We start from the raw sequence: 22,490 nt of genomic DNA on the forward strand, positions 1-22,490 counted from the left end.
TGCAATAACTTTCCCTTTGCAATCTTTGTAAAGAGACATGTAATAACACTGCAGCTGTTCTTCCTCCACTGGCAGAAGCCAGAGCATGTGGTGGACAGAACATGCTGAGCTTATGGATGTGGCAGTGCTGTTCTGCACAACAACAGTACAGCTGACCAGACAGGAGCAGTGCCAGGTGTCACTGAAAGCCCTGCTGAGATTTCACATGGTAGGTTGTAGCTGTGGTGTGTGCCCTCATTTATGAAAAAAGAAATTATGATGGTTGTACAGGGATACGCATGGAATGGTGTTCCCTGGTACAGCTTGGAGAAAGTCGATGTACCTCTACAATAAACAATTCATGCATGATGGACAGCAACAATGCTGAGTCTAATTTGGTCATTTTATAGGTGGATTCACTTAAATACAGAAACATGTTACAGTCATTTGATGAAATTATAAGCTTTAAAACAGCAGACATATGGTGAAAGGTCTGGATCATTGACTTGTGATGGGAATGTGAGGTATCAGTAGAAACCCTTCTGAAGTACATCCCTGTGACTCAACATTCAGAGACCATCACAGAACTCTTAAAATCCAAACCAGGAGTGCCAGCCATGGGCAGTACTGCTGAGTTCAGTGGGAAGGAAAGTGAATATGTTATGTGTTTCTTTCAAGTGTGGATACTGCCTTAGCAATATTCCAAGCATTGTAATCCCTAGATTTCTATGAAATTGCACACACATTCAGCCAATAAAAATAATGTTTTACCTTCAGCAGTCCTTGGGAAAGCCTAAAGCAGAGAGATTATTCTTCTACAGAAGGTTTTCAATCTCTAATTAAATTTTGACCATTTTTTTCCACAATTGTTTACATAAGAGTTGTATTTTTTATGTATTTTAGATCCTAATCTGTGGAAGACAGACAGTCTGTAGTTACCTTTCTGAAAGTATTGAATTGAAAGTGGTTCAGCATTACATTAGTCAAGATGGACAGGCTGTTGTTAAAGAACACATAAACTGCCTTGCAGCCAAGCAGAAATTGCCTTCATACATCCTTGAAAACAATGAGCTCACTGAGTTGAGCGTGAAATCTACAGGAGATGAAGACTGGTCCCAAGATGTGTGTCTAAGTTCTAAACACACAGAACACAGCACTGTCATTCAGGTATGACTAGAAGTGGGTATATGGAATCAAGCATTAAAAATGTCTGAAAGAACCGAGTACTTTGCATTTAGACTTCTGTTTGATATAATGAAATAGTGAGTGTTATAATCCTGAAATAGTGTAATGCTGATCTTTCTACAAACAGGTACCATCTTCGAAGAGTTCAATTACATATGTGTGGTGCACAATTTTGACTTTAGAGCCCAATTCCCCTGTGCAACAGCGAATAGTAAGTGCATTTAATGTCTCTGAAATCTAAATGTTTATGCCTTATATGTCATATAATAAATTAAGGTCAGAATGACCCACTGTAAAGATTTATCAATAGTTTGTTTCAACAGTTGTAATACTGAAATAAAATTGGCTTCAAATTGTTGTGTTTTTTTTTCTTTTTGTAGATTGTTTTCAGCCCTCTTTTCATTGTAAGGAGCCATCTTCCAGACCCTATTATCATACATATAGAGAAAAGAAGCCTGGGACTGAATGAAATGCAAGTGATTCCAGGGAAAGGGCAAGAGAAAGCACTGCAAAACATAGAACCTGATCTTACACACCACCTGACTTTTCAAGCCAGGTAAAATACTCATTTTCCTTGAAAGTGGTTCATTTGTATGGAAAAGAAAGTATAATTTACACTTCCACTTATTTGGCATTTTTTCTAAAAGTGTGACATGCCCAGAGGGTATATGACAGAACAAGCATATGTAGCTGAAATTATATCAGAGGAAATATTAAATTTGGTATAACTGTCCTAAGGACAGTGGAATTTGTTTAATTAAGCAGTCCATATTCTTGTGTTTTAAAAAATAAATTCCTGAATTATCTTGAAATGGTTTTTTGAAATAAGGAGGGGGTTTTAGGGTCATAACAGCATCATAACAAATCCATGCACATCAGTAAATTCTCAGGAACTTAGACATCATAACTTGAATCATCCACGATTACCAGGAGAATGTTCTTGCTGCAGAGTACACTTGGGAAGTCACATTAGAGAAAATGCTAATGCTAAGGCTTGATCTTGTGAAAGTGACTGAGTCTGTTTTCAATGGCAGGGAAGAAGATGATCCATCAGAGTGTGCAGTCCCTATCTCAACCACTCTGATTAAACAGATAGCAACTAAATCCCATCCAGATGGCAACGTCAGCCAAGTGCTCTCTGAGTTCTATGGCACTGCTGGTCCTCCCCAGCCTGCATGGCCTTATAATAGGAAGGATTCAGACAGGTAATTCCTTGATAAACCTTCTTCATGACTCTTGCATTGCCTTTCCAAATAAACTGAAATCACATTCTGGAAGACTATATGTGATGAACATTGGATATATTTTCAGCAATTGCATAATTCCTGACTGTAAACTGCAGAATCTGTGGCAGGTGGGGAAAAAAATTAGGTCAGCCTCAGGGCTCTCCTTGTTTACACTGAGAAGATTGCATCAGTATGGATTTTTTAAAAATGGAACCATTTTTTTGTGAGTGCACTTTCCTTACTGCAGCTCTAGAGGCTGTTTATTCAGCTGCTGTTTGTTTCAGTAGAGAAACAGGGAGTTGCTGTAGTAGTTGTTGGGGAAACAAAAAGGAAATGTGATTTGATGACTACAGAAGTCACAGATTTAGCTCTGAAGGACAGTGGTAACTCTGTTAAGGCATTATTAATTGACTAAATTTAGGTTGAGCTTGTGAAGTTAAAAATAAGCCTTTATAGCCTAAACTTACCTAGATCTTTCTGACAGCACCTCAGTGTGTTCCAGAATGATAAGGTAAGAAGAGTTGTTTTTCTATTTCACAACCAAAAATTGCACATTTCAGAAAATGACATCTTAGTATTTGCAATCTTGAATTCATTATTCCTTTGACTTTATGTTTTTGCTTATTTATTTTTGACAGCAATGGACAGCTCTCCCAATGGGATAGTCCAATGCGGGTAAAGCTGTCAGTGTGGAAACCATGTGTTAAAACTCTGCTGATTGAACTCCTGCCCTGGTCATTGCTTATCAATCAGTCCAAGTGGGACCTCTGGCTGTTTGAAGGAGAGAAGATTCTTCTTCAAGTACCTAGTGGGAAAGTAATTATACCTCCCAACTTCGAGGTAACTTTGCTATATTCACTTTAGCAGGTGCAGTTCTGCTAAAAACACTGTTCCAGAAGAATGGTTATTGCTCCAGATGACTCCCACTGTCCAGTCACTGTGTCTGTTTGTCTGTTAGTCGTAGGATGAGGACTAGCAATAACAGTAGGAATTCACCACACTGAGTCACTGAGTGGGTAACCCAACATTGGTGGCAATGTTTGTAAAACAACATCCTGTAGATACATGGTTAAAAATTGTCTGGAAGACACTGTAGGAAGAAGGCCTTCATTCCATCACCAGCCTTCTCCCCTTCCTCTCAATTCAGCCAAAGAATCTGCAACATGGGTGTAAGGTAGCAGCCCATGAAAATTGCTATAAAGGCCAAGTAAAGAGTTTGGCCCCTGCTGTGCCAACGTGTCTCTTGGGAAATTGTTGACTATAGTGGCAAAATTGACAACCTGAAAGGAATGTTTAGCTTGAGAGCTCTTTATGTTATGTTATTTCATAGCTTTTAATGTTACCAAGAAAAGCTGATTATGACACAGAATGAATTACAATAGAGGAAGATTTTTTTTAGGCTGCCTGCCTTCCTTAATTCAGTGTAACAGATCTTCCTACATATCTTGGCCATGCACATTCTTTTTTATTGTAACTCAGATATTCTTTAGTTTTGAAATAATTAAGGTGATTTGACACAGCAGCTTGTTAATTCCAGTTGAGCAATCTGATACTTCGTGTTTATTCTGCCATCTTTTTTCCACCCAGGTATGTCTGTTAATAAACAAAAGGTCTGCCTAGTAAAACATCTCAGTGTAGACTACCGCCTTGATCCCCTGTGAGGATCAGTTCCTTATCCACCTTGTGGTTTCCTCTATCCTTGTACCATGTAAAAAGAATCAGAGGGAGAAAGGCAGGAAATTATATTCACTGCCTACTGGAACCCGCATTTAGAAGTGTAATAGAAATGTATCGAATTGTGAACAACTGATGATCAGTCATTTTTTCACTTGCAGGAAGCTTTTCAGGTTGGAATATACTGGGCAAACACTAATACTGTGCACAAATCAGTGGCAATTAAACTGGTTCATAATGTGACCTCTCCAAAATGGAAGGATGCTGATAATGGGGAAGTAGTAACATTGGATGAAGAAGGTTTTGTTGAAGCTGAAATTAAACTTGGTGCTTTTCCAGGTCATCAAAAGGTTAGGAGAAAATTATAATTATTTGTAACTTTATCATGTAAAAACAAAGTCATATAGCAGATAAAACAATCAAATGTATGCAGTGTGAAAGCTTCTCCCTAATTATGTTAATATATGTCCAACATAAAGAGAGTATAAACAATGTGTGAAATATAATTTTAAGAATTAGATTGCCAAAAGCATACTGTGCAACCCATGAAGAAAATACAATATCTCCTGGAAAAAGAATTAATGAATTCTCAATTATGTTTGGATAATATTGACAGATGCAACTTCAAAAGTACGTGATGTGGTGATGTGGCTCCAGTTACAAAGTGCATGAATATAGAGAGGGTATCTTTGATTAGAAAGAAAACAGCACTTCTATTGCTACATTTCACTACTTTTGTGGCTTTGTGTGACTTCATCACAATTTTTCATTATCTTACAGTTGTGTGAATTCTGCATTTCTTCCATGGTTCGACAAGGTATACAAATTCTACAGATAGAAGATAAGACAACAATAATCAATGATACATCATTTCAAATCTATTACAGACCACAGCTTTTTATTTCCAAACCCCACTCAGGAGAAGAGGTAAAGCACTGTAGATACTGGTTTTGTTTGTCATCTGTGGAAAATGGTTGTTTACTTCTGCATCTGTATTTAGGTGAGTTGCATATAGAAGTGCTTGGAACAGAAATCTTTAGACCTAATAATCATAAAATAATTTATGTAATTTAGAATACTGAATCCTGGGTAAGTTCAACTCCAGTAATTAACTGTGTTCTGAAATCTGTGCAAGCAGCAAATTCTTGCACATTGCAGAATTAGTTCTGCCTGTTCTCCATCTGTTCAGGCACTAATGGCCATTTCTGTAAAATAGGCAGCGTAATCCGTAGTAGCTGTTGAAAACGTTCTCAGAATTTTTACTGAGTTTGCGTGTAAAAGAGGTATATTGGCCTGGCAGGCTGAAAACTTTTTGTTATCCTTTTGGGAAGATTCCAGTTATCTGAGCAAAGCTGCAGAACTAGAGATGTGCCCAAAGTTTATGTATTTCATAAACTGCATCAAATTGTGAATATCAGTTTTCTAATAATCTCACAGAATTATTTAAGGACTAGGTTGCAGGAACCAAAATGTATGCACGGTCAATGTATTTTAATCAACCATTTATACATATTTATTGAAGATTACATTTATAGTAAAATACGTGGAAAGAATTCTCAGGGTCAAACTTAGTAGAAGAGCTGGCAGATCAACAGATTGTTAAAGTTCCTTTTTCTGTATTGTTTTCCATCTTTAGTTTTCTTCACATCAGTATCTACAGTTGTGCATCACACATTTTGTGGCAGTCTTATGGGATGGGGAATTGGGAGAAAGTTGAGGCTAAAATCCATTCTTAGTTTTGCAACTCTAAATGGACTCATTTCACACAGTTGTGTTACAGGAATGTATGTAACTTGATTTTGGTAGAGCTATGTTCTGCTACTGAGAGCCTACTGTGCATCACAGAATCAGAGGCTGTCACAGAAAGGCTTGTGTCAAAAGGGCTCTTAAAGATCATCGAGTTCCGAACCCTTCAGCACAGGCAGAGAGATCTTCCACTAGACCCAGCTGCTCAGCACCCCCAGATAGCTGTGCTGCAAACCTATACCTGAAGACAGAATTTGGCCAAATAGCCTTTAATGCGACGCACTTAAGTGCAACCTTCCATTAGGTGTGGTCATTGGCTACTTGAGAGCGTTCTGTGCAAAATCAACGTGGATAAACCTCCTTTTAGGAGCCAGCATGCCATGCTACCACCACCTCTTTGTGTTCGCAGGACTTCCACTCACCTGACAGCGCGGTGTTCAGCGTGGGCCCGGCCGGGGCAGGCTCCGGGGAGGCGCTGAGCGCCGTGCCCTGCTGGGACCTGCTGTCAGAGCCGGGTCCCTCGGCAGCAGGGACATCCCTCGGGGACAGGCGCCTGGTGCTGAGCTTCAGCGCCGGGAGCCGCGAGCTCTGGAGCCTCCCGGCCGTGGTGAGCGCAGAGCTGGCGAGGCAGAGCGTGGCAGTGCCCACGGACACCTGTGCTGAGAGTGGATTCTGTACCAGGTACTGTGCAATGGGCACTCGCCAGCAGTAAACTTGTTGCTGGGAAGCCTCAGCTAGTCAGAAACCGTAAGAGATTAATGCGACAGTCGAAGTAACACGTGCCCCCCATATGTTGTGTCAAGTCTTACTTTAATTTAAAAATGATCTTCTGATGGTTTCGATGCTTTTGTTGGAAATGGTTTAGTGATATGACCATGTACTAGTTGTACACTTTTTAGAATGTATGGCCTGCTGGTTTTTTTCTGTGCCTGCAAATAAGAGCATGAAAAGCTTATATTGGGGAATTAAGGTGTTTTTTAATTTGTGAAGAACAATTTAGGAGTTCAAGGGCAGTGTGTAATAATGCAATAAAAAAATTTACGTTTTGCTTATGAAAGGTAGACATACATTTTTACAAGCATAATAAGAGGATAAAGAAGAAAAGACAAAAGGGTTGAAACTATTTTGAGATTACAGCAAAGAAAGATTTCAAGTTTTAAAGCTTGAACTGTGTAGTTGTGCCTTCTACTTACAAACTTATGGAAGCAGCTAGTTAAAACAGCAGTCCAGTGACCTGTCAGATGAGCAGCTTCATTTCTTGAACCTGATATCTGAATCTACTCAGGCTTATTCTGGTACGAGCAAGAAACAATCTGCTGAAATTAGAGAAGCTACATCAGTATATGTTACCAGAGATGTGATTTTTCTCTTGCCTGGAGTGCTTGATATTATTCCAACCCTCATACAGTTCCTCTGCAGAGTCCAAGAGGTGTCATTTTGGATACTAAAGATTCTCACACAGACCTCAGATTTTAAAAATTTTAGTGAAAACAGTAAAGGAAGGATTCTTTATCATTCTGCCACAGGCATAGAGAATCTCATGTTCTTAATCAGATTTTAAGACTATTTTTTAAAAACACCATGATGTTAAGGGTTTTAGCAACAGCCAATACATGTGCAAAAGAGAAATAAAAGAAGAATTTATGTTTATGCATGAAGATAATTTATGTAGTTAATGAGTAGAACTAAATTCATTTAATCTCATTTGGAAATTTGGATGTAGTGATGATCCATAACATTAACATGTAAAAGAGCAATAGCATTGTGGATCATTCCAGGGGAGCAGTCAGTTAGATCTACATATTTGTTCAAATATCTTTCATGTGTACCAGAGAAGTATACATTCAAATTCTTCTGGAAAATTTGAAATATTTATGTTGAAATTTTGGGCCTACAATCTCATGCTTTTAATTTAATATAAAACTCTGCTGGCTACGGCTCTCATCTTGTAGGCACACATGTTCAGTTTAACTCATGAGTACTCTCCATGAAGCAATTTCTTCTCTCATTTTTTTTAGGCTATTTCCATGTGTTCTTCTGTTGAAGTGGAGAGGTGTACTTGCCTAAATGTAGATAAATATCTGTGGACTTGGAACTTGATCATGAAGAATCTTAAAGATGCTAGTTTTGAATGTTTTTAATTGTTCAGGATAATAATATCTAAAGATTTCATCCAAAACAGGCATAATCCAATATATCTGCTTCTGTTTTAGAGCTATAGCACTGACTTACCAAGAGCATCTTGGTGTGACATACCTAACACTTACAGAAGATCCTAGTCCTCGTATCATTATCCACAATAGGTGCTCCATTCCATTGCTTGTAAAAGAGAATTTCAAAGGTGGGTACGATGCAATAATCAGAAACAGTGCACTGTTGTAGTGTAACTTATTTTACTCTATCTCCAGTCCAAAATTGAGTTCAATGTGTGTTTTGGTTATAGTAAGAACTTGGTGCTCTCATGAAGGTCTGTCTCAATGTGAGAGACTCTGGAAGCTACTGGAGCTAATTGTAAGGTCAGGAGTATGAACTTAGATATTGGTCTCTGGGCTTTTGGGTCTCCCTGGTTCCAGCTGTCAAGGTGACTCAGCTGTAGGAATTCCACAGGCTGTGGGAGTTTGTTGACATCAATTCAATTTCATGAAATATTTATATTTCCTCAGATTTGCAAATGTTACACAAAATGTACTGTCAAAAGTCTGGTTACAGTAAGTTAATGTAATGATCAGCGGAACATTATTTCTGTAAAACTTTATGAAATGGAAAGAGAAAAGGAAAAAAACCAAACATATAATATTCTAACCAATAGAAAAGCAATGTTTTTATTTACTAGGAATATTTCAGACAGAAACTTTTATTTGTGCAAGCATAGATTAGTTTTGATTTCATACAGGTTTTAGAAGGCTCTGATCTTTTATATTTTATAAAATTTCAGATACACCAAAGTTTGAAGTTTACTGTAGAAAGATTCCAGCTGAATGTTCGGTTCATCATGAACTTTACCATCAAATCTCCAGCTATCCAGATTGCAAAACAAGAGATTTATTGCCCAGTATTCTCCTGAAAGTGGTGTCATCTGATGAAATAGTAAACGAATGGAGTGATTTTGTGGACATCAACAACCAAGGAACACAAGTAAATCATTATCAGCTACTTCCTAGTTCACATCACAAATGGTTGTCTTTCTGACCTACACAGTGCATTGTTCCTCTGCAATAAGTGTATCCTTTCTGTTGGTTAAAGGGGTTTTATTTAACTCCTGGGAACTCTCCTGCCTAATTAAGTCCCTTCCTGTGGAAGTTTTAGAACACAGACTATCTTCTTTATGGTCTCTTTTTAGAACTAGCTGGATTGAAAGTAGAGGCTTTATAACACTGATTTTTTTCACTTTTTAATCAACCTGGTGTTGCCTGGAAAAGTCAGTCTTGAAAATTTCTGGGCCCTGTAAGCAAAGAATGCAACAGGATCCAGGAAATTTGGTCACTTAATTATTACGGGATTTTTATCTTTATGTCTTGTAGGAATCATCGCGTTCATTCTCCCTCTGTGTCTTTACAGAAGCTGCTCATGTCTTTCTAAAACAAAACAACCCATCCCTTTTCTTTCACTCTGTTATTTTTCTCTGGGTCTTGAGGTAAATGAAAGCTTCCTTGACTGGAGTACTTCTTGTTGATGGGAATTTTTTCCATCTTTGAAGTCATTAGTTTACATGGAATCAACATAAACTGCTTGGCTCTTTGAAAGAAATACTAGTTTCAGATGTTTTCCCTGGGCACAAATCACAAAATGCTCTTGATTATTGAGTGTTATGTTATATAGCAAGTAGTTCAGTTCCATTCAGCAAGCCAGTCAAGCAATGCATGGTTTCAAATTTCAGTCATTAATGTTATGCCAGACCAGGGTTCTTTATAAGTATCTGGCTCCTAGAAGGAATTAGATGCTAAGACAACATTTGGGGATCATTGTCTACTTGAACAGCTCTCCAAAAAAAAGTATAGCCTTCTATTATTGAAGTTTTGGGATGTACATGTTGAAAATTTTCCCAGGATTTCTAAGTCTGGCATTCCCTTAGAAAACTATAAATATAAGTGAATAAGGAATATACTAATAACATCACATACAATTCAGTTCAGGTTGTGAAATAACTGGGATTTGAATATCTTGGGGAATTTGTATTTCTTCTATGTAGTCACAGATAGGTACTTCTTTTTCTGTTAGAAAGTAAATTTAAAACTACTTAAAACTAATATTGAAATATTTATTATCAGAATAATCTGAAATTGGAATTAAAAATTACAAATCTTCAAGATCAGTGGAGGTTTGTTTAGAATAATTGGAGTTTTGAAAATTCTGTAAATGTTCTTTTTTCTTCAATTCCATGTAGGATTGTGAATCTCTTCTAGACAAACAAAGGATTAAAACTGACATGTCAAAATTAGGAATTTTCTTATATCTAACTTTCAGAAGAATAAGAAATTTGGTTAATGAAATTTAATTATCTGTACAATTATTTTTATTATGAATAGCCTAACAGGATCAGTTTAAGTGCTGATCCTACTAAACTTCCAATTGTTTTTGCTTCTGGTGACTTCTTAACAGCAATAAAGGTTCTTTGCTTTGCCTAAAGACAAACAGCTGTTTATTTTACCTGTGCTAGCCCAATATCTTTGTTATTTCTCAAGTTTGCATTCCTTTATATTATAGCTTCTGTCATTGCAATCTAGTAAATAATTGTGTTGATAGTAACCTTAAAAGAAAAGGGAAACCAGCTTCCTCTAAAAAGGACTGCTGTGAGTTTTCCGAACCTTTAAAAGATCTTAGTCTTTTCTGTTCTGGAGAAATACAAAACTTGCATGGAAATATTGCAGAATTCAGCTCCAAAAGCAGTACATCACTTCTATAAGTAGGATGTTCCTGAAGACAGCTTTCTAGAATGAAAGTTTGTACACTTGCAAGAAAGACACAAATCTGTTGTCAAATTCCTGTTTTTCCTGCCTTTTTAGATATTTTATGCTTTCCAATAGATTTTTGCCATTTCCTCATGGTGGCACCTTGCCTGTGACGGTGTTCTCACAAACCAGTTTAAATGGCTCAATGATGTGCTCAGTCTTGAGTTTTTAATTCAAGTTTTCATGGATCCACAATGTTACTTACTTTTCAGTCTTCATGTGTTTTACATCATGCTATCAGCCATTCATCAGCCCTCTGAGCTACAGCATAGCAACATAATGTTAGTTTAGGGTTTGTTTTCTAGAGGAGAAAGTGGTATTTTTAGTGCTCCAGGAAAATGCCTTTCTTCTTAATCCAAAATCACAAATTAAAATTTCCTATTTATTATTTTCATATAAACAACCTCCCCAGCACATTTTGCTTTTTCCTGGAGAAGTTTCTTACTAAAATGTATTCAGTTATGAAATTGAATAATGAGCTAGAAATTTCATCTCCCTGTATAACTGAAATACTTGAAGTATCAGAACAGTTATTTTCTGAATTACTGAAATCTGACTTTTTTCCTGAATAGTATCCTGATTTGAGCAAAGGATCTCAACCAGTAGACATTGATAGCATTAATTTAATTTATTACATTGAAAATAGTGATTTGAGTTACATTCCATTTGTTTTTTACCCTCTCCTCTAGATTGTGTTCTTAACTGGCTTTGGCTGTGTTTATGTGGACATCACCCATCACTGTGGAACAATAGTCATAAACTTGGCCCCAGAAGGAAGAGCAGGATCTGTTGGTATCAACCTCAACAGGTACATAAAGCACATAAAAGATGATTAAAAGCATTGCTGAGAGCTCAGTCAGCTTTCTAAGTGTTAACTCACTTAGAAACTTTGGCTTAACTGTTTGCTGCATACTCTGTACCATATGTTTAGACCATATGGCTTTGTATATCACAGTGAAAAAGGACAGTCTAACATCAAAAGTTATGTCACTTTAGGGTAAACAGTAGATGACTGGTACAAAAAGAGGACCTGAGTTGTTCAGTTTTTTAAAAAAAATAAAAAGCATTTTCCATAATAATTAATTTTGAGTGTGTTCATCAGTTTAAAATGTATTTAGCCAGGTCCTGCCATCTGTAATCTTACAAGCTCCCAAAGACTTAATATGCAAGAGCTGTACAAATAGCTTACAGTTAGTAATTAATCATGCTTGATTATAACACCCTTCTTTAGAAGATTTCCCCACTTCCATAATACACCACAGTCTGATCCTCAGCTTCATTCAAGTGCAATTATAATACTACTTATTTCTAAGCTGCAGAATGCTTGGTCTCCAGCAATCTTGTTACAATTTGAGTGGAATTTGTTGTACTTTTTTTATTTGCATTGTAATTAAGTGTTAATCCCCAACAAGTGGTCATCAGCAGTACCTAATAGTCCATTTGCCAGTTAAACTTGGGCAGTTTACATTGCAGGGGGGAGGCCCTCAATGCCATCAGTTTTAAAGATACTGCAGTGGCTTCAGTGGAGGGCACTCACTGCATGTGATATGAAATTATTATCTGCAATAGTAACCTTCAGTGAAACATCTGAGGTTGTACATGAATTGTCAAAAAATTGTATTTGTGGTGTGTTTTATCTGTCTCTGTAGCATTATGTAATAGGGAATTACTGTGTAGATTGAGATGCTTCTGTCCAAACTGTCCTGTTGACTGATAAAAAAGACAACCCTGGTATAGATGGATACTGTCCCATTTATTAGAAGACTTCCTGAGTGGTACTCACGGTGCTGATTAAGGTTGCCAAACCCCAGTAATGTTAGCATGATTTGCACAAGGAGTTTCCCACATATTACAGAGAATGTCTCTCTTGATAGCTCTTCAAGTAAGCAAGGTACCAGGTGAATGAAAAAGACAGAAAGTAATAAAACTTCTTTTCCCTCCTGTCTAGAAGTCAAGAGCAGACCCTGTCACTGAAAATGTTCATCAGTCAGTTAAGTCTTGCTGCATTTGATGATATTACAAACCACAAAGTGTCATCTGAGCTCCTGCGTCTCACAGTAGACAATATTTTCCTCCACATGGCCCCAGCCACCAGCTCCCTGTCACAGGAGTTCCAGCAGGACTCTGTGGAAGGCCTCCCACAGTTTCATAGTCTCCAAGTGTATTGTGAAGACTTCCAACTGGACAATCAGTTGTACAGCAAATCCAGTTTCCATTTTGCAGTCCTGCTGTGCCAAGAAGAGAAAAATGAAACCACGCAGTGGTCAAGAATGAGCAATCTCATTGTTTGTAACAAAGATTTGGAAAGCTATAAGGAAAACTGCTTTATAAAACTCTATATTGCTTTTTCCGAGGAAGAGAATTTCATGTTTCACATGAATGACCTCAGCTTTGAGCTCAAGCCAGCTAGGCTGTATGTGGAAGACACCTTTGTTTACTACATTAAGACTTTGTTTGATACATACCTTCCAGAAAACAAAACTTCTTGTAAATCCATGAATGCTTCAGATACTACCCTGAGAGTGCCTGAACAAGTGAGAGAGCATGCAAGAGCTTTAGTCAAGCCAGTTAAGCTAAGAAAATTAAAAATACAACCTGTTAATCTCCTTGTCAGTATTCATGCTTCTTTGAAACTGTATATAGCCTCAGATCACACCCCTCTCTCCTTCTCTGTGTTTGAGCGAGGACCCATCTTCACCACAGCCAGGCAACTTGTCCATGCCTTGGCCATGCATTACGCTGCTGGAGCACTTTTCAGAGCAGGTCAGTACTTTTCCTTAGCAAGCAACATTTTCACTGGGTACCAGGAATCTGTGACTGTTGTTCAAAATGAGTTGATAACCCTAGATGTTAGCCGTACAATTTTTGTTCTCCTTAGGCACTGTTTGATAATGATACTTTCAGACACCTTTCAGGTCCTGTCATACAACAGAAGGGAAATAAAATAGCTGAGCAGACACCAGTGAAGATTTGCAATGTTGTGCTAGATGTAAGCCAGCCACCTGAAAGCTTTAGCCACCTGAAACCCTGAATATCACATAAAAAGTGTTCTAGCTGGCTTAGGTTTGTCATTTTATATTATAGCACTAGTCAGAATCAACCCACATTCCTTACATAAACACCCCAAAACAGTGTTTAATCAAATTATTCAGCATGCTGCTCTGCATTCAGAAGTAAATTATATATTATAAATTATATATTATATTACAGCCTGAATGTTGTTTTGTTGTTAAAACTCGTTTTGGCTGCAGTTTAGGACTAAGAATCTGTCTTTCTTCATACAGCCTTCAATCTAAACTGGCACACAGATGTTTGTTGTCTTTTGATCCAAGAAGTATGAAGTTTGCTGTTAGTAACTTTTTCCCACATAGGATCTATGGCAAGCAATTAGTCTTTTTAAGTTACCAGGTATATTTTGTTTTCCATAAATTCTAATGTAGAAATAATGAAAACTGGTCTCTGATGTGTCTTGGTGTAGCACAGAATTTGTGCCTGAGACAGAAGGAAGCTCCTCCATGATGTTACACACAAGTAACATACTTCACACTGAAACGTGGGATTTATTTTCCAGCAATACTAATGGTCAGATTTTCTGAGATCCTAATGCTTCCATTTGGACTGGAAGCATGACTGCAACCGGACTTCTGTGCACACTTTCCAAAACTACACATGTATTTAATCTATTTATATTGCTGACCTTGTCTTTTACTGTGTGCATACCTGACTTGCACTACTGGTTGTGACAACAGTACACACAGTTGTGCACCAGAACAATGTACCAGTTCACTATTTTCTTGCAATATTATGCTTACAAAATTTTTGCTACTTGTTTGGATTTGTTTTGTAGTTAAATCTGATAACACAGAAGGGCAGATCTAGTTGCTTGGTAATTAAGAGTGAAACTGTAGCCAGATATAGTCCACAGTGTAAATGCTTCTCCCCCGTCACTTGTTCTGGGATCAGTGATGTACCTGAAATCAAGCAGATTTAAGTATTGAGAACTGAAGTTTGCTTTGGTGGAACTTGTCTTCAGGAAAATACATGTGCATATACACTTAACTGCCACTAAAAGCACTAAAACTAAAATTTATTGTTTGAAATGTGTCACCATGATTAAAATGGTGAATTATAGTGATTAATGCTTGCATTAGAAAAGAAAATGGTTTATATTGAAGACTTTGTGATGCTTGTCAAAACAGCTGACTGTGTCAACAAAGTAAAAAAGGAAGGAAAAAATCCGCAAAAAGCTTTATATGAACTGAAAACCCTGAGGTTTTTTCTCACCATTAGCACAGCTGGTCTCTTATGGAAGAGGACCTCGTGCTCCTGAATTTTAACTACATTAATCTGGAATATGGGTTGTTTGACCCCCTTCTGCTTACCACTGTCCCATGCATAAATCATTGGTAGTATCTGCAGAGACAGCCTTCCCATGTAGCCATACCTCATATTCATACACTCTTTTGCCCTTAACTGTGTGCAGGACCACTGCTGAGCTGTGGGAGGGGGCAGGATTTGCCCCAAAGCTTGATGAGGTGGGTGCATTAGGCTGTCCTATGGTTGCAGAGGAGTGGCAAGAATCCATTAAAGCTATGAATGGGGCAGGAGAGTCTGTTCAAGTATGCTGATTAGCATTGCTTATCTCAAATCAGCCAAATTTGCAATGGAAATCACTTATTCTTCTCTAACTGAGTTGTCCTCTATATAAAAGTTAATATAATTCTATTCAAAATTGGTACCACATCTGACCCTACAGTTGCCTGTAAAGAAAATTCAGTGTCTCTCTGCTAATACAGTCATATTTATTTCATATCAGTGGATGTAATTCCTATGCAAAAGTGGCAAATGGTAACCTGACATGATACTGTATTTCTAAAATGCCACACAGAGCTTGTGAACTGAGGGGTTATTCCTGGTACCTCATTATCCTATTCCTGACTTACTCCCACACCTTCCTCCTCGGATTGGGTGGTCCAATCTGGCAGTGAGGAGTTGTTGGGTTTGCTCTGAGCATTGGTTAAGGAGGGTCACCCATGCTGCAGGTTACACATTATTCCCATACACTCTCCAAGGGCGAGCACGATCCAGCCAGAGCTTCCCAAACCTGACAGGCAGGGACAGATTACAACAAACCATCCCTGGCATACCAGGCAACCCCTCAGGTTTGTGTGTAACTGTTTTCATTCCTGGTTTTTATCTGCTCTACATTCCTGAAATGCTGACTGGCCCAGCAGTCCAGTGGAGTTGGAGTCCCCCAAGTCCCAGGCTGATGGTGCCTGCTGGGGATGTTGCAGGGCACCAAGGCACTAAGCTGCAGTGTCCTCTAGCAACTTTGCATCACACCACCACATAGGACAAGGAATGTCAAGCATATTTAGGGGAGAAAAAGGCTCTAAGGAATTACTGTTGTAATATTGATCAGAAAAAGCAGAAAAAACATTTCTCCCATCTGTACACACCTCCCCTACAGCTTTTCAGCACTTCATACAGTGGCAAAGATAATTTATTAAAAATCCTACAGTGAAGGAATTGCAGGCCCAGTCTGGAGCTCTGGCTTCCCCTGGTTCTGGCAAGAAAGGACTGACAGGGGATGCTCCTTTCCAGGACAGCAGGACCACAATGTGTGTTGCTGCTCTGTTCATTGCATTGCCAGTAGCAATTGGGTTTTGTTTTTGTAGTCCATCCCACCCTCTCTCTTATGTCCACTCTGGTTCCCACTTTTTATATTACAAGCACCAGTGTTCTCAACCTGCCAGAACTGAAATGTGGGACAGATTCAACAAGAATCATAGATTTTCCAGGAGCTTAGAATGATAGTAGGAGATTAATTCAATTCATATGAGTAACATTTTCTCTTCTGTTCAGTTTCATGATTCAGCCTTCCACAGGAATGACTGGGAGGGGTTAAAAGAAAACAAGAAAAGCATCTGGACAGCAGGAGTTTTCAATGATGAGATGGGAATGAGGAGGGCAGAGTGCAGACCAAGGACCCTCATGGGAGAGCTGGAGGCATCCTTCAGTCTCCTGGCCCTGTCACACCTTGTGCTGCTCTGACAGTGCCAGCTGAAATTCGTGGTACCAGGGCTCAAAGACCAAACAGTTCCTGTTTCACATTTATTGCCATTTCTGAATTGCTCTCTCTGGGCTGCCAAAAAAAAAAGAGTTATGCAGCACTGTTTCCCTAATAAATCTGCTGCTTACCAGCCTGAGAAAGACAAGACCTGCAAATAGCTTTCCAGCAACAGATTGCTGCGTGCTCAGCAATCCAGCAAGCTGCTGGCAACCCTGCATTTATATAGGAAACCAGATCTGCAGATACTTCTCCTGGGATATGCATAAGGAATACTCCCCTATGAGTAACCTAATCAGCATGTAGATGTCATTGCTGTTTACACAACTGTACTGAGCAGAAGACATTTGTCTGGCTTTCACTGCACTCTGAAAGAAAATGATCAGCTTAGAAGGGTTGGGGTGGATTTAAAATAACTTCTTAAGCACTTGTCAAAAATCTGCATACCTTTTCCTAACACTCCATCAAGCAATTGACCTGCACACTCCCGTAAAGCAGTACATTGTATCAGTGTAAACTCCCTGTCACAATTCTATCACGTAAGGATGTGAAATCACAACGCTGCCTTACAGTGTCTAAAAGCAACCCAACCATCTGAGCCTGCAGTCCCATTCCTCTGTAGCTGTGAGGCTCTCGCATCCACCTCCCTCACACACTTTTAGCAGAAATACGGGAAGCTCCTGGAAGGAAGTAATTCTAAAGCTATTTGTGATTTTGCCAAAAGGATTTCTTTGATTTACGAAGTATGAAAGATTGCCATTTCTGAATTCATAGTGGATGAGTTATTTCCTGTGTTTTGCTCAAAGGAAGTTCATAATGCAATGAATTCTAGTGTGAAAAAGATAATTAAGGAATAACCTTTTCACAACTGCTGCTTCTGCAGTTTTTGCAGCTGTAACATATGTCTTGTTTCTCCACACAGGCTGGGTTGTTGGATCGCTGGAAATTCTTGGAAGCCCAGCTAGTCTGGTGAGAAGCATAGGGAATGGCATAGCTGATTTCTTCAGACTCCCCTATGAAGGGCTGACCAGAGGCCCAGGAGCATTTGTCAGTGGAGTTTCCAGAGGAACAACATCATTTGTAAAACACATTTCCAAAGGTAGAGCTTTTGCTTTATTACTTCAACTACTGCTTTGTTGTCATGCATTGTTAAAGTTTTCAGCAATAAAATCTGTTCATCCTTGAGTCTCCTGGCCCTGCCATGTCTTGGGCTGTTCTGACACTGCCATTTGAAATTCCTGGTACCAGGGCTCAAAAACCAAACGGTTCCTGTTTAACTAAGTGAAGAGGGTGACAAGATCACATGCAGTGTCTCATGTATTAAACAGATCACCACTTTACTGCAGTGCATGAGAATGTTTCAGAAACTTCAGAATTTTAAACCTCCCAGTGGGAAATAGATATTCACTCAGCAAGTATTTTATGTGATAACTGCAGAAGCATTAAAGGTGTTCTGCACTTTTGCTAGCCATCAGAAATTCTACACTCGATTGCCTCCTCATATTTATTATTAAAAAAAAAAAAAGGTAGATACAGTTGTCATAACTGTATGAGTACATGGATGGGATTTGCCAGTGGGGCTGGCCTGCCATGGGAACAGGAGGAGGTTCTCCTTTGCAAAGCCTGTACAAACAGTGCCATCGCGTGGCTCCAGCTGCCGCACAGACTCCGTGGCTGCCCCGGCTCTGGCTGCTGCTCCGAGCCTCCCTCTGCTCCAGCCTCCCGCAGGACAGGGCCTCACAGATCCTTCTGTAAATATTTATTTACCTTTCCATCACCCCGCTCTCCATTTAGATTAGCCTTACACAAGTCAAAGAACTGGAGAAGGATGATCAGATGAGTTTCTGTTCCCACCAACCGAGCAAACCTGGAGCAGGCTAATGTAAAAGGCGTGACACGGACCATAGCAGCAGCGTGGTGATGCTTAACAAATAGTAAAGCATGCTACACATGGGTGACTGTTCACTTGACTTGCTGTTCTGCTCGTACGCTCAGTATTGCAGTGAGCCATACAACTTCTCCGTGGTTTAAATTAAAGCATTTTGATCCAGACCCCAATGTGTATCTCCATGCATTTAGGTACACTGACGTCAATTACCAATCTGGCAACAAGTCTTGCTCGGAATATGGATAGGCTGTCACTGGATGAGGAGCATTACAACAGACAAGAAGAATGGAGAAGGCAGCTTCCAGAGAGCCTGGGAGAAGGACTGAGACAGGGGCTCTCTCGTTTAGGCATTAGCCTTCTAGGTAATGTACTATAAAATATCACATTAAGTGATAATACTGTTTTCTGATCTGCTCACTAGCCTTTTCTAACTGTGAGTTATAATTTCAAATGCTGGAGGGGTTGGTGTCTTCTTGTGTAAAAGCCTCACAGTATGTATATTAGATACTGTTTATCAAGATTTAGTGACTTTTGTGTATGATTTTTGCTGATAAAATAATTGCCGATATAGCATTGGTTTGCACTTTCTTTGTGAAATAATATTTTTACTTGTACATGATGTATATCTGAGTGGGGAAAAAGAATAATTCTGCATTGGGCAGCGTGACTTGTAACTAATTCAACACGAAGACGTCATCGTGCTGATGTTTACTTTCCGATTAATTATAGGAATGCCTTCTGAACCTGCTTGTTTTTGCAGCACTGTAGATATCAGAAATTCTTGGGTTTGTTTGAAAACCACTTCAACTTAGTGCAGATGTTAAGTAAGCTTTGATGAGGAATTCTGCTTTTACAAAGAGACCCAGATCGTCCTGATCCAGTGTAATTTTATTCATCAAGCAGCCAAGTGGTTTGCTTAGAAGTAGCGATTACTCTATCCATTTCAAAATAGCACCTAAAAATTTGAAAACTAACCCACAGTGGAAAAAGTCTCTGCAAGAAGTTTTGCAGTAAGGGGCTGGATTTTCTAGGTTACTTCGACTTGTCACACAGCAAAGGAATGCTGAACTGTATTGTTTGGCAGAGTTCCTCAGTGTGTATTAAACAGTATGAATCTCTTAGAGATCAAAGTGACCAAAAGCAGTCCAGTGCAAAAGGTTAGAAGAGCTGAAGCTTGAAAGGATTTGTCCTGTTTCCTAATCTTCAGTAGTGTACACAGCTCCTAAATTTGCAACCGCAACCCTGAAAGCCCCAAAGAGGAAGTGGTAAAAATGTTACAAGTTTGGGTTAAGTTGCTGGGAATTATTTTAAGCAATAACATTAGATGATGTGAAGCACTGTCATTTGATAATGCCTGTAAACCAGCAAGCGAGTGTCTTGGGAGAAATGTGCATAAAGGAGAAATTCCATGTATTAGTAGCCACTGTCCCAATAGTAAGATGTTACTGGTGTTGCAAATCAAAGGCAGTGTGGAGGAGGTTTTATTTTTCCCTCTTGTTTTATTGGGCTGAGGGCAATCAGATTGAGTTGCTGGATGGAAGATTATACTTTTAGAAGCACTGTGTCAGCCTGGTGTGTGTGCTGGTGAAATGGTTTGGTGATCTTGGCTCAGTTATTAACAAAACACACTGTCTCCATCCCCTTCACTGACACACCAGAGCCCTTCAGAGCTAAAAACATCAGCTGTACAGCCTGAAGTAAAGACCAAAACTTTATAGCTTTGGGTGTAACAACGTAGAGTTTCTGCTGTTCAGGAAAGCTGGGGACTCCTCACATCCATGCACAAATAGGCCATTCCTGCCCCTCCCTGCGCACAAAGATTCCACGGATCGCGGCAGTACACCCGAGTTAAAAGCAAAACAAAACAAAAACAAAACAAAACAAAACCCAAAAAAAATAGCTAGAATTCCAGTGTCCCTGATTTCCCAAGAAATCAGACTTCATGTTAGAAACTTACTGCTTCATATTAGTATTTAAACAGTGCTCCTCCACAAGTTAGGGTCTTGTTTTTATTCCCGCTGTTATGATTTAGAAATTGCTCCCTGCTAAATCCCGCTTTTCTAAGCAGTGGTGTCAGTGAAACGCCCAGATAAATAGTTACAGTTACTGTATAGCTGGATGTGACAAGTATGGAATTATCACTAAGGGAGAAATCAGAAATATTCCACTTACTCTGTATAAGTTTTTTAATTAATCCTGATTTTTAAAAAGCATATTTCCTCTGTATAGGCAGCATCCATATAAATTATGTAAAGACCTAAATTATGAATAGACCTATGTTTCAATTTTTACAAACATGTCGGAAAGCTGCTGCTGTCCTGACCATTTAGTTTAAAGAATATTGAGGCTTCCCCCCTCCCAAAAAAAAAACAGTCATAGATGAACGGATGGTATGACTGTGCTGATTTTTTTCCCCAGTGCGTTCAGAAGAAATATGAACATGCTTACTTTAAAAGCACTTAAGGTTCTTCATACATAACAAAGTGAAGCTGCAGTTATTTTCCTTCACAAGGACGAAAAGTTTAATGAGCACAGAAATGCAGAGAGCACGAGCACAGAAATTCAGAGAGCACGACTATTTAAAGCCATAATTTCTATGACTTTCTAATTGTAAAACTGAAAAGTGTGAAGGAGATTTCTACGGTGGTCACAGTACTCATGTTCATAAAAGCCACCTGACCTGTGCAGGCAGCTAAGACAAGGTAAATGTAGATTTTGTGCCTAGGTGAAGTCATGTAAGAGCCCTCAGTTCACCAATACGTTGTGGTATCTACCCAGAAAGTAGAGTTGCCTTTCTGATTTTTCTGAAAATCTGGCTCACGGTGGCCCTGATTCAGCAGAGCACTTAAGCATGTGCTTAAGAGCTTTGCTGAATCTGGGCCAAAATCATGTACTCTCGTCTCCTCCTCAGTGCAAGTTGTTCCCTGTGGTACATTCTTAAGTGCTTTGTCCTGTCTCATTTTAAATGACTCAAGCACTGTCAGGGTGTTGTTTGATTTGATTGTTATCTTTGGCCAGCTGTTGTCTTCTTTACTAGTTTGGGGGAGATTTCTGGGTCATTTTAGCAACACTTGTGCATGAAAAAAAGGAACAGCTTATGATAAGTGTTTTTTTCTTTTATATGTTTAGGCAAAAATACAGTGAAATTGTTTGTAAAATATTTAGATGATTGACTCCCCACCGAGGAACTGTCTTTTGCATTTTGTGTGACAGGGTCAAACTTAAAATAATAACTTATAAGCATGTAAAAGAGACTGTTGAAACTATAGGCTGTATTTTCAACTGCTGGTCCTAGTGAAAAATATTATATTGAAGTGCTGCCTTCAGGAAGCTGAGCTAATCCAAATAACCAAAAAGCCGACAACTATTCAAAAAGCTCTTTTTTACAATGGCAGAAGTGCTCAACATTTCAGTTACTCCTTCCTGCTCTTGGGGAAGTGAATTGAGCCATATTGCCTGACAGTGCAACTGTCCTGGTAGAGAAAACAAGCCTGGGTTTCGACAGCTCAGATTTTTGTTATTACAGGTGGTGGTGGCTGTTCTTGCTGTACACTCTCACTGAGTCGGGGCCACTCTAAGTTTGCCTATCTACAACACAAAATACCACAAGCCAGTGCTAATCCTGAAATTGTGTGCTGTTCCACACACTAATTGTGCAACTACATTAATGCATGGCAGCAGGTGCTCTTGTCTTTGAGCTGTATTTTTATGAGATGTTTGCTGTGATAAGATTATGCCTCAGCCCTGTTTTTGGTGTGAAACACTTGCGGCAG

The 22,490-nt window shown here is 39.0% G+C and overlaps 1 protein-coding gene across 1 annotated transcript in view; it reads left to right on the forward strand.

Annotated features, from left to right (window-relative positions):
- The window catches only part of VPS13B (vacuolar protein sorting 13 homolog B), a 429,974-nt gene that overhangs the window by 393,142 nt on the left and 14,342 nt on the right, over window positions 1-22,490 (forward strand). Inside the window, exons 45-58 of the mRNA XM_062490506.1 lie at window positions 883-1,146; window positions 1,292-1,375; window positions 1,545-1,720; window positions 2,199-2,369; window positions 3,029-3,230; window positions 4,226-4,414; window positions 4,845-4,991; window positions 6,220-6,491; window positions 8,024-8,151; window positions 8,746-8,945; window positions 11,449-11,567; window positions 12,708-13,522; window positions 17,752-17,928; window positions 18,909-19,079. Of these exons, the coding sequence (XP_062346490.1) occupies window positions 883-1,146; window positions 1,292-1,375; window positions 1,545-1,720; window positions 2,199-2,369; window positions 3,029-3,230; window positions 4,226-4,414; window positions 4,845-4,991; window positions 6,220-6,491; window positions 8,024-8,151; window positions 8,746-8,945; window positions 11,449-11,567; window positions 12,708-13,522; window positions 17,752-17,928; window positions 18,909-19,079 (3,115 nt within the window). The remainder of the gene's footprint in view (window positions 1-882; window positions 1,147-1,291; window positions 1,376-1,544; window positions 1,721-2,198; window positions 2,370-3,028; window positions 3,231-4,225; window positions 4,415-4,844; window positions 4,992-6,219; window positions 6,492-8,023; window positions 8,152-8,745; window positions 8,946-11,448; window positions 11,568-12,707; window positions 13,523-17,751; window positions 17,929-18,908; window positions 19,080-22,490) is intronic.

This window comes from Cinclus cinclus, chromosome 1 (genome assembly GCF_963662255.1).
Source record: "Cinclus cinclus chromosome 1, bCinCin1.1, whole genome shotgun sequence".
NCBI classification, from domain to species: domain Eukaryota; kingdom Metazoa; phylum Chordata; class Aves; order Passeriformes; family Cinclidae; genus Cinclus; species Cinclus cinclus.